Below are 13,014 nucleotides of genomic sequence, written 5' to 3'. Positions count from 1 at the left end.
AGAGGCTGCCTGGCTGGCTCAAGCTTCTTGGTCTATCCCTCAGCAGGAATGTGGCAATGCCCCTCTATAGCTTGTGGCTGTGCCTTCTGTGCCGTATATGTGGAAGGGTGGCTGTGGGTCAGAGGTCCCTCTCCTTAGAGTTAGAGTAGATCCATAGAAGTCTGACCCTGTTCTATGCTCAGACTGATTTCTGAAGCCTGGGGGATAGAGGGGGGTAAGGGGGGAGCAGGGAGGGGGCAGGGCACACCATGGGTGTGCTGTAGCATGGCGTGAAGAGACAATCAGGAGAGAGAAGAGAGGGCAAAGAGGAATCCACAGAGGAAGAAAGCTCTTCTCTGCTGAGATGATCTGTTGATAGAGTTTTGGTTTTTTGTTTGTTTGGTCTTTTTTGGTTTGGTTTTTTGTTGTTTTTTGTTGTTGTTTGTTTGTTTTTTTTTTGAGGCAGTTTCTCTGTATAGCCCTGGCTGTCCTGGAACTCACTTTGTAGACCAGGTTGGCCTTGAACTCAGAAATCCACCTGCCTCTGCCTCTGCCTCTGCCTCTGCCTCTGCCTCTGCCTCTGCCTCTGCCTCTGCCTCTGCCTCTGCCTCTGCCTCTGCCTCTGCCTCTGCCTCTGCCTCTGCCTCTGCCTCTGCCTCTGCCTCTGCCTCTGCCTCTGCCTCTGCCTCTGCCTCTGCCTCCCGTGTTGATAGAGTTTTAACAGTGTGGTTGCCAGGTAGCTACACTAGCAAAGGAGCATTGTAAGCTGCTTCCTGGGAAGGAACCCAGCCTGGAAGGCAGACTAGAACTGATTAAGGGCAGGTCTAAGCAGGGCACCTCTAGGATCTTCCATTTAGCCATCAAGTACCTTTCAGGGTATGGCTTATTCTGCCTGGGTCTCAGTTTCCCCATCTGTGGCATGTTGTAACTTTATATATCTCAACTGAATTGCTTTGCATGGTGTTCAGGTGCTATGGCTGAAAAGGACATTTGCCACTGACTTGCTGGTTTGGCAACAACCTGGTGATGGAAACCAGTAGATCTGCTATGGAGCTGTGGACAATTATTTAGTATTTCATTCTCTGTCCACTCTGTGGTCACTCTTGGTGTACCATAAGCTGGGGTTGCAGATTTGAGCAAGCTACACTCTTTGCTCTGGAAACAGGTCTGCAGAAGGCCTTGAAGAGGTGGACCATGAAGCTTTGGATAGAGACGGTTGTGGAAGGAGAAGGTTGGCTGACATGGTAGGAGAAGCCTGCACCAATGTCATAGATATATGCCAAGTGACTGGGTGGCAGGCATATTGGGAGCTATGAGCTTTCTGAGGCTGGCTCTGAGAACTCACAGCAGGCAAGATGAGTGCAATGGCTCCTGGAATCAGAAGTGTCTGGAGGAACCATGAGGAAGAGTGGCAAGATCTCAAACAAAAAACTGCTAGCTGCAGGCTGCTCTGGAGTGGAGAGGCAGGCCTTGGGAAGGTTCCCCAGGGAAGGTGATTTTTGGATGACTCGGTTTTCCCAGGGCCACACAGCAGGACAGAATGAGTGTTGCTATCTGTGGTCTGCACAGCTCATCCCCAGGCCTTAGGGGGTGGAGGAAGCTCGTTAGGATTTGCCAACAGGAAAGGCTAGGGTTCTCATCTTAGTTCTGACTGGAGTCCTTGTTCAGGAGAGCAATTACTTCCCTCATGGCCTGGACCCACCCGGTACCTTATGGACTGGTTAGATAAAGTAAACCTGCAATAAATGTAACAGGGATGATGGTTATTGCCATAATAATTATTGTCCCTCTTTTAGTGTTAGCCCCAGTAGCATATTGCTCGGAAATTCCATCTCACGTCTAGAATATACATCCTTGTGAATATTTCCACCTCCATCCACAGAAAAGTCCAAGGCCCCAGGATGTGGAGATGACTTACCCAGTAAGGACACTGGTGCCTGAACTTGGCAGGAATGTGTGACTCGTGACTCCCACCCCCAAATCTGCTTAATGAGAAAGGATGATGTGTGAAAGAGGCCCGGTCCTGTCTGGGCCTTGTCTAGACTCAGTTCCCAGATTCCCTTGAATTCTCTTCTCAGGAGTGATTCCCGGTCTTCTTGAAGTTGCAACATCCACCTATTGTGCGATTTTGCAACAGTTGCAATGGAGATACTCCCCCAGAAAAAACGGTAACTTCCATCGTTTTCTCTTTTGGTTGTGAGTTAGGGAAAGGAGGAAACAAGTCTTTAGAGATTGTTGTCCTTGCTTGGGGCTTAGAGTGTGGTGGAAGGAATGTGGTCTCTGAGAGCCTGGAGGGAATGTTCTTTGCTGTCTAACTTTGGCTCAATCTTGCCTCCTCTTGGGGCTGGTGCGTACCAGTTTCTCTTCTCTACCAGCTTGTATCTCATTAGCTTTCTTGCCAGGAACTGTCTTAGACTTCAAGGTTAGGATTATCAATTGAGGGTGTTTCTTCCTTGGTAAATACTGCAGGCACCAAATACTGGACAGATCAGGAGAAGGTAGCTTTCTGGACACAGAAGGATCTAGGCCACAGTCTCAGGCGGGTAGTATGCATGTGCTACCCCCATACTCACTGGGTAAAGCCAGTTGCACGTCCTTAACTCCCAAGATTGTCCCCCTTCCCTAGTGACAGGGGCTGACTTCTCTTTGAACTGTAAGTTGGAAGGAACATGTCATGGGACCATGTGCTTTAAGAGAGTGGGTTGGAAGGAGGAGAAGGCAGAGGAGGAACTCCAAGCTAGAATCCTGTTCCCAACCTCCCCGGGGAATTAGGGAATATTGGATAAGTCATTAAGGCAGGTGGCAAGACTGAGTGAAAATTGGAAACTTTGGGTCAGACTCTTTTTTTTTTTAGAAAGAACAAATTGTGATCTTTTACTGACTCTCTCTCTCTCTCTCTGTGTGTGTGTGTGTGTGTGTGTGTGTGTGTGTGTAGCTCCCCTGTACTATCTTGTCTATCTTAAGTCTTCTTTTTAAAGCCCACAAAGAAACTGCTTATAGTTTTGGGATCTGGTTTAACTAAAAAGTGTTTTAATAAGGGAGGCAATACAGGGAGAGTTCCTGGATATCCCAGGGTCAATAAGTCTGACTCCGGGTGGCCTCTGAGCCTTTGGATGGTCATTCTCGGATGTTGGCTTGGGGTGTGTCTCACACAAGAGTTGCAGCTGTCGGCATGAGGTTTGCAATTATTTAAAGAAAGCTCACATCAAGTGGAAAAAGAGTGACCATGGTTACCATACCATGTGGCCAGTAAGCAATTCAACACCGGAGTCACCCAATTCCCTCTGAGCCTCCTCAGCTGCCGGCTCGGATTGTGAAGCCAGTGGATTAGGTGACCAAGGGATGATAGACAGGACCAAGTGTGCATGCACAGTGAGGGCCCTTGTGGACTTAGCCCTTAAGCCTGGAAGACTGGATTTGCCTATGCCTAGGGAGAGTGTTGGATTTGGAGTCTCACAAACCAAGTCAATGTGAAGCCATCTTGTCAAGTTAAAAAGGGAGCTAAAGTTGACAAGTCCAAAGAGTGACAATGTTATAGTGGTGCAAAGACTCGGGCATGAGTTTCATTGGGCTGTATAGTTTATCATTGACTACAAGATGCCTTGGAGACATGGTTTCTTTCCTTAGATTCCTTTAATTAGTTAATTTATTTATTAAGGGGGTGGTCCTGCAATGTTGCTTAGACTTGCTTGGGCCTCTCTAGTTCCTGATTTTCCTGCCTCAGTCTTCCCGAATGTTGCACCATACCGCACTCATTTAAAATTTTTATATACTCTTAAATTTTTATATTTTGATTGTCTTGTTTAACAAGTATTTTATATATTTAAACTGCCATTTAAAAACATGTTTTAAAGTAGTATTTTAAAGGTTTTCAGCATTAGGGACTGAGTTAGGTACATGTGGCCAATTATTTAGTCCCACAGTTTCTTCTCCTTACTAGGGAGTTACTTTTGGTGTTTAAATTTTTCTCAGATGAATATGTGATTCTCTCTTCCATTTTTATGTAAGGTTTTGTATGTGTATGCAAGGAGTTGCATATTTAAAGCAAGTCTTTTACTACCAAGCTTCACCCTTCCTCACTAAATTGTGTTTGTGTGTATATGTGTATATATTTTGTTTATTTGTCTTTCAAGACTGGGTTTCTTTATGTAGGTTTGTCTGTCCTAAGACTTGTTCTGTAGATCAGAGCTGTCTTCGAACTCACAGAGATCTGCCTACCTCTGCCTCCTGTGTGCTGGGATTAAAGGCATATGCCACCACTGCTCAGGTATGGCGGCACACATTTTTAATCCCAGCACTTGGAAGGCAGAGGCAAGCAGATCTCTTGAGTTCTAAGCCAGTCCGATCTACAAAGTTCCAGGACAGCCAGGGCTACTGCCCTATCTCAAAAGGATGTTGTGATGATGTACATGTGTAATCCCCAGCACACGGGAAACAGAGGCAAGAGGGTTGTGAGTTCAAGGGCAGTTTGGATAATATATACTAAGTCTCAGCCTTGAAAATACACACATCAACCTTTGAAATACATACATACAGACATAAAATAAAAAAGGTGATAGTTGTTAATTTATTGAGAATGAAAATTGGCAAAAATGAAAGGAAAAACAATCTGTCACAAGCAATGCTTAAAAAACTACACACACAAATAAAAAGTCCCATTATAGGTTCCACATTTGCCAACTTCTGTCCTTGGGCACACACCCTTGGCCTTGCCTTACTAACTACATTTATGGGCTGACTTCTGCCTATGACTTTGAGAGGGCAAGTCACAGTTTTAACTGTAGCTTACCGTGTGACTGACAGGGCCTCCGTCTCCTATTCTAATACAGGGAAACAGCTCGTTCCTGGATAGGAGTATCCACAATAGACCTGAGAGCCCAGTCTAAGCCACCCTCTCACAGGCTGGACATGAGGCTCTGTGGCTAGCCTCAGCAGCCTGTACACTCCTGGGCAGTTCCTGGGGCCCCCATCCCACATGTTTTAACTCTGTATTGGTTATCTCCAAGTGTCTCCCAGTGCCTTTCTGTCAGGTTTTATTCACCCTCAAGCATTTTTAGTCCACCTTGCACCCTTGTACATTTGTTAAGATGGACAGAGCAGGATGAACTGGCAGGAGAGAGATTTGCGCCCAAGCTTCCTAACTTAGAATCTGTTACTCACCTAGACCCATGGAAGTGCTAACTGATCCATCTTGTGATTCAGGCTGCAACTGGAGCAGCCCCAAGGGGAAGCTGTTGGGGAGGGCCAGGAGAAGTAGGACCCTCCCCCAGGAGCCTCCAGCTGCCTGGTGAGCTGACTTTCACACTGGTTCCATGATGCATCGTGGTTCCATGAGGAAGAAAGAAATGGATATGTGTGTGTGTGTGTGTGTGTGTGTGTGAATGTGTGTGTGAGTGTGTGTGAATGTGTGGGTGTGGGTGTGAGTGTGGGTGTGTATATGAGAGTGCGTGTGTGTGTCAGAGTGCATGTGTGTAAGTGTGTGTGTATGTGTGTGTGTGGTGAGTGTGTGTGAATGAAAATGTGTGTGTGAGTGAGTATGTGTGTTCAGTCTAATAAAGGGCTTGGTATAAAAATCATAGAAGTTATAAATGGAAGCCATCCTGAGTTTCTATTGTGTTTTTGTCCCCAGAGCAATTTTCACCAATTTCTGATATATCCTTCCAGTAGTGAGCAGACAATGGCAGTAGATGCTCTGACTTCCTGCCTCCCCCCCCCCCCCCGCGCCACCCTCTTTTTGGCACAATCAATACCAAACTAAGAACATTGTTGTGTAACTTGCCCCCCCCCATAGTTTTTGAAAAATCTTTTCATGTCAGTGTGCAAAGATCGACTTCCTGTTTTGGCTTGAGCAGAGCCTTAATTGTCTATTGGGTATTCCTGCTGTAGTGTGGCTGGCTTTACTGTCTCTGCGTAACTCATTCTGTACACACATTAGAATGTGCACAGCTGAATCCCTTGAAGGGAACTGCCAGGGTGAAGGGTGCCTGCACTTTATATTTGGAGAATATTTACGCTTTCTTCACTAAATTCTGTTGGTTTGTTTGCATAGAAACGAAGGAAAAGTCTCTGTTTCCTGGTACCTTCACCAACATGTGATGCTATTAAACTTTTAAAAAAATTTAATGTTTTTAATAATATGTTATAATAGAATAATATGATTGGTAATTAAATAATCACAGTTTATGGGTGTGTGGGTACGTGTGTGTGTGTGCGCGTGCGCGCGAGCACTCAAGCTATAGCACGTACTTAAAGGTCAGCGGGCAATTTTGTGGAGTCAGTTTTCTCTTTCTGCTTTTACAAAGGTTCTGGGCTGGGTCCTCAGGCTTGTGGGTAAGTGCTTTCATCCTGGATTGTGTGGCTACTGGCTTTATTTACCCTGTGCCGTCTCACTGGCTTATGTAGCCAGGGTTTCACTGACCCAAACCAGAGAGATGTTTATCTGTACGATGTCTCTTAGGGATTCAATTAGGGACCCCAGTCCTTCTCACACGATCGAAGCTTACCTGTCTCATTTTTGGTGACCTACCTGTCGGGTTGCCGGTTCTTATTGATCAGTGTGAGTGAGATTATTATCCCCATTTCCTGGCAGGATCTGGGGCCCTTCTTCTTGTGCTCCTGCTTCCTCCAGCAACTTGGATTGAAGGAGAAGGACCCCTGTACTAGCTCTAGGGTGCCCAGCCTGCTTCTGCCACCTGGGTGCTGTGTGAGTGTGCCTACGTCACTGTTTCCTGCTGTGTTTGTGAGTGTTAGTTCTGCAGTAGCCATGTCGGCTTACATGAGATCATCAATGTAAACGTTTTTACAAGCATTAGGTTAGGAACTGTTGCTTGGTTTCAAATTAAGTGGTGAGAGTTTAGACCTAAGAGCCCAGTGGTGTGGTTAAACAGATAAACTAGGACCTTCCTTCTGCAGCTGCATGTGAAGGCTGGGTCTGAGAGGTGCCTACTCACCTGGCCTGGCTTGTACCTAGGAACCATGACAATGTGCAACTTCTTAAGAATGCCCCGACATACATCTGAAATCCCTCCCCTCCATAAAGGCATTTTGCTCGGGGCTGTGCTCTCATAGCTAACATTTTTTAAGTGGAATTCCTTCTCTGCTGTTAGCAGCTTCCTTAGACAGGAGATGGCTCACTCATTTGCTTTCTCTGTGTGGCTTTCTCACACAGGACTGCAGAGAGGGCCAGTGGCAGAGCTCTGGCTTTGGGCGGGCTCTTGGTAAGCTGATCTATGTTCAAGGCCTTGATCAGCTTTCCTGTGCTGTCTGGATATCCTTGGGTATAACCCCTGTCCTCTCAGGCAAGAATGGGAATCTTGCCTGTTTAAAGATCCGTCACTGGGTATGACAGCTCATGACTGTAATCACAGCACTTGGGGTGGGCATGGGAGCTGAGGCAGGAGGACTGCCATCAATTAAGGCCAAGCTTGTCTACATAGTGTTCTAGTACAGAGTGAGATATATTAGAGACTCTATTGCAAACAAACCCAAAATCAGTAGGCTTGGAGTAGAGCGGTACAACATTACTTAGGAGGTACCTATGAATATATTATTTAAATAATCCTCATTGAAATGCTAGTTAATAGAGAGGCCTTGGGGACCAGTGTCCATCCTGATACAGATTCTGTTGTGTCACTCCTATAAGTTATTGGACACATCCTGAGGAAGTTTGGGGTGATTTCCTACTCTATAGACTGCAGATTCCTTCCTGTGAGCTGTTCTTTTTCTATAACCCTAGGAAACTCCACATCTGGCTTTCTTCCTGCCTTCAAGGGTGGGGGGATGGTGGTAGAGTTGGGATGGTGGTGGTGATGGTGGTGGTGGTTACCTGGCTGGACAGAGCAGAAGCCACGTCAAGCCACTCCCTGGAATAGGAATAGGCTGTCTGGTGGCTTGTTCCCTACTCTGTGGAACAAAGTAGGTCTGGTTTTTGGAACACCGGTCTTGAGTTTCTCTAGCTTATAAATTGTTCTGCCAAAGGACTCCCCTTCTTCACCAACCTAGCCCATGTTTAGTGCCTGTTTTCTTTAGTGCCAACTGATGATGGGCTTGGGCCTGGGAATCCAGCTATGAACCTGAACTTGGACTACCCAGGAAGGCAGAAAGTCAGAGAGGATTTCAGAGAATGACAAGCCTGAAAAAAAAAACCAGTCTTTTTTTTTTCAGGGTGTTTCTTCAATAAAGGGTGTGTTTGCAGCAGAGAGGGTGATCCAAGCCACTCTTACAAGATGCTCATCTGAAAGGGTGCTTATTTGAAGGCCAAAAAATCAAAAAGTTAGCAAGCCTTTTGGGAAAAGTGTCCCAGCCTTGACCTTCCTCTCTAAACACACACACACACACACACACACACACACACACACACAAATATACTCAACATATACACATTCAACACACATACTCATATTCACATACACACACAGCACACACATGCATACACACAGAGCACACACATACACACACACAAAACACACAAATACACTTTACACACAACACACACATTAACACACACCCATATACATATACACACCACACACATATACACACAAAATGCACATACACACTCACATAAACACATTCAGCATATACACATTCAACACACACATACTCTCACATACAACACGCATCTCACACATACACACTCACATTCACATACACACACAACACACACACAAAACACACAGCACACACATACACATACAACACACAAGACACACAACACACACACTTTATACACACCCATATACACACACTACACACATATACACATAAAACACACACACATAAACACACTCAACATATACACACTCAACATACACAACACACTCACACATATACACATAACACACACATGTACACATATACATGTATACACACATTCAACACACATACCACACACACACCCCTGGCTAGAGCAGGATTCACTGTGGTTACTGTAAGGCCTCACTGAGAGGGTAGCAGCTGTAGCAGGGTGTGTAGATCAATGCACTTTAGGCCGTGGCTAGAGTTACAGATTCTACTAAAGTAAGGACATTTTACATCCTCTCTAAGTTGCAGAATTGTGGTTTTCTGAATTTAGTAACCCTGGCAGACTGTCCTGATGGGGACGAAGTCTTCCTCACTGGCCTTCCATCTAATGGTGTCAGCATCCACAGCTACCGTTGACACAAAGTCAATTTCCACTTTTGGATCTCCTATTTAACGCCCGGCTGCTCGGAGAGCTACAGAGAATGGAGGTCAGAGGGGCTAATTGGGTTGCTTAATAAACGGCTGCTTCTAGGGCTGGAATAGCCAGGCCTTGGGCAGGTTCAAGGCGCAGGGAAACCAGCATGGCCAGACCAAGGAGCTAGGCTTGCGGGTGGGGGCAGAACCGGGGCTGGAGTCCTAATTAAAGAAAGTCAGCACCATCCTGGGGACCAAGAGCCGCCCGCTGTCCTGGAAGGGAAGCCTGGTCCCACTGTAAGTGGGCAGCTTGGAGTATTTCCTGGCTTGGATTAGTCTCTCCTGCTCACAGCCTGGTAGTAATAGACTCCTGTTTTCTCTTTAACCATGACCTTTGGCAGCTGATGCCACACGTGTGGTCAGTGCTACCACGTGTCTGTGATTGTATGATGACCATGTGAGAGTACAGTTCACAGAGTTAAGGCTAGAGTTCATCCAGTCAACCTGGGGTGCATGCTGGCTAGGCGGTGAGTAGCTAGCTTTGAACAGGTTTATCCATTCACCACCTACCCACCGGTTCAGCCAGAGTCAGCTGTACACTTTCCTTTGTTTATTTATTTAACAAGTATCTACTGACCGGTTCTGAGTAGAGCTGTATGTTTTCCTGTGGAGGACAGACCGTTCCTGCAAACTTAGAGCATAGTGCCCTCAGGGAAGAGGGCAATAAAGCCTTGTGAATGGAGAACTTGCTAGAAGTATTAGGATTTTGTCACCACCACCATACACAGCAGTCACTGTTGGGAGATGTGTCCTCACAGATGTGTCCTGGAGCAAGCGATGGCCAGGATGCACATGGACCCTCCATGTGGACCTCTTTGAAAAACAGCATTTAGGTCATGTTCCCCAGGAGCAATTACCAAGGGGTTGAAGATGATTTAGGCATTCTAGAACCTTCCGTCCAGGCTCTGTAGTGTACTGTATCACTACTCTTTGGTTGTCTATTGCTTTATATTGACTTCAACAAATACTTATAATTGTCTGTTTTTTTAAATATATATATATATATATATATATATATATATATATATATATATATATATATATATATATTGGAAGGTGTAGTGTCTTAGTTACTTTTTCTATTGCTGTGCTAAAATGCCCTGTCAAAAATAGCTTAAGGAAGAAAGATTTGTTTTGACCCACAGTTTGAGGATACAGTCTATCACCATGGGGGAAGCTAGAGTAGCAGGAGCTTAGAGCAGCTGGTCACATTGTATCCAAGTCACCGAGCAGAGACTAATGGGTGCAGGCTTGTGCTCAGCGACCTTTTCCATTTTTATACACTCCAGGATTCTAGCACAGGGAATGGTGCCGCCCACGGTGGGTGAGTCTTATCATCTCAATGAACTTGATCGAGTTAATCCCCCATAAGGCATGCCTAAAGAGAACTATCTCCTAGGTGATACTAGATCTCATCAAATTGGACAGTTGATATTGACTGTCACATGTAGTTCAAGAATTGATCATCAATTTTATATATTCACAATGTAAGGCTTCATGAATCTCTTTTCCTGCTTTCTTTTTCTTTTTTCTTTTTTTTCCCCTTTTGTTATCTTAGTTTATTTCCAACAGGGTCTCTAGGCTGGCTTCAAACTTTGTAGCTGAGAGGTGACCTTGACCTCTCGTCTGTGTTTTTTCAAGTGTCTTACTTTGTTTTTGTTTTTTTGCTGTTGTTCTTGTCTTTCGCTGTTGTTTCTTGTTTTTAAGATTAAAGTAATACTTAGTTTAAATTTTTCTTACAAAGAAATTAGATCTTTATTGAAGAAAATTAAGGAAGTTGAGATAGACTTTTCCGAAGGAAGCCTACCCCGTACCATGGTCATTTCGCTATTAAGAAGCATTGCTCTGAGCACATTTTTCCTTCCCACATCCGTTTTCCTCTGGAAAACTATCTGCTTATATTGACTTTGTGACGTCGTTGCCACTTAGCACTGCGTCTGTCGGATACTCTGGCCTTACTTGGTCCCCAGTCCTCACTATGGCTTAGAAGAGCTCACTGTAGTCTTACAGATTTAAATTCACCGTTTTGATGATGATGGGGCAGGAAGAGGTACTTCATGACCGGGCTTGAGATTTTGTTCTGTGGTTTGTTCTTCTTGTGAGCTGCTTACCTCTCACTCCTGACCCCTGCTTCTTGTTTGTCTCGTTAGCCTATACCACTGGGAGGTAACTGTCCTCTGCTGAGTGCACTGAGTCAACACTGGACCTGGTGTAGTTGCCACCAAGGAACAGGAGCAGGGCAGGGACAGGGATACTGCCATTTCCTGTTCAGAGGCCAAGTCACCTGCCTGTGGGGCTATGAAACAGCACACAAATGAAGATTGGGTACCACAAAGTTAGTGTACCACAAAGATACCCTCCTCGTTCTCAACATCCAGAGGAAGTAAGGATTTTTTTGTTAAGAATGCCCCGTCTAGGAGCTGGAAGAAATGGCTCAGAAGTTAAGAACATCGATTACTTTTCTGAAGGTCCTGAGTTCAAATCCCAGCAACTACATGGTGACTCACAACCACCCATAATGAGATCTGATGCCCTCTTCTGGTGTGTCTGAAGACAGCTACAGTGTACTTACATATAATATTACATAAATTTTTGGGCTGGAGTGAGCAGAGGTCCTGAGTTCAATTCCCAGCCACCACATGATGGCTCACAACCATCTGTACAGCTACCGTGTACTCATATACATAAAATAAGTAAATTTTTTTTAAAGAATGCCCCCTCAACCCTGTCATCATTAAACATTTTTTCTAGCTGTTCCTTAGAGCTGAGGAGGAACCTACCTAATATATATATATATATAAAACCTACTATAGTCCTCCAACTGGGGTCCTCCCATACTTGGTTATTTAGGTTCAGTGAGGTCAGACCATGTAGACAGCCTATTAGTGGCAGTGCTAGGATACAGAGTGAGGCTTTTCCACTGCGTTCTCCATGTTAACGCCTGCATGGGTGGGATAGAATGTGTGTTGTATGCAAGGAGCTCTGCGGGTAGATGCAACCATGGAAACAGAGGGAGATGACACTGTGCAGTGGAGATACTTTGAGGGCCTAGTAAGTTGCCCACATGCTCACTTCTTCAGTGCTCTTGAAGGCCTGCACTCAGTACCTTTAGCTGAGGGCAAGATGTCCACTTGGACTTGCAGATAACACTGTTAGACGTTTGAGGCTGTCTGGTCCAGCGGGTTCAGTGGACAGCAAGTGTGGCAGAAACTTAGCACATATTCTTCTACTAACAGTTTCATGTACCCGCCACACAAGTAAGATCTGTGTAAGGCTCTGGAGGGGAAGAGGAGGGGAGTTGTTTGTTTTATTAATGCCATTTGAACCAAACCACTGTGCATTCAAGTAAAACGGGAAGATTTTGTGGGTGTGGAAGACAGTCTACTTGACTTGGGGTTTAGTCCTGCCTCTAATTTTCTTTTTCCAGATTTTTTTTTTTTCCCTAGGGATAGGGGGTCGGGTGGGGCTCATGCATGCACATTATGATGTGCTTGTGGAGGTCAGAAGACAATTTGTGGGAGTTGTTTCTCTTCTGCTGTTGTCCGTTCCAGGGATTGAACTCAGGTCCTCGGGCTTGGTGGCAAGGGCCCTAATATGTAGAGCCATCCTGATCATTCTGGTACTAACAACCCAAACTGTGGAAGGTTAAGGTCTATGAAATGATTTGAAGCATATGCATATTTTGAGATTATCATGATCCAGATAATTAATATATCCTCATCAATGCAGTTGTGTGTGTAGGTGTGTGTGTGTGTGTGTGTTTTCTACTCTTGAAGAATACAATATTGTGTTTATTGTAATCACATTATTTGCTTTATA

At 45.1% G+C, this 13,014-nt stretch overlaps 1 protein-coding gene across 3 annotated transcripts in view; it reads left to right on the top strand.

Annotated features, from left to right (window-relative positions):
• The window catches only part of Ppargc1b (peroxisome proliferative activated receptor, gamma, coactivator 1 beta), a 109,312-nt gene that overhangs the window by 17,089 nt on the left and 79,209 nt on the right, over positions 1-13,014 (top strand). Inside the window, exon 2 of one of the 3 annotated variants that reach the window (NM_001364996.1) lies at positions 1,145-1,223. The exons of the other annotated variants lie outside the window; for them this stretch is intronic. Coding sequence (NP_001351925.1) covers positions 1,145-1,223 — 79 coding nt within the window. The remainder of the gene's footprint in view (positions 1-1,144; positions 1,224-13,014) is intronic. 3 annotated transcript variants of the gene reach the window in all.

This window comes from Mus musculus, chromosome 18 (assembly GCF_000001635.26).
Source record: "Mus musculus strain C57BL/6J chromosome 18, GRCm38.p6 C57BL/6J".
In the NCBI taxonomy this organism is placed as follows: Eukaryota; Metazoa; Chordata; class Mammalia; order Rodentia; family Muridae; genus Mus; species Mus musculus.
The sequence above is the reverse complement of the archived record's forward strand: the minus strand, read 5'-3'. Positions and strand labels throughout refer to the sequence as shown.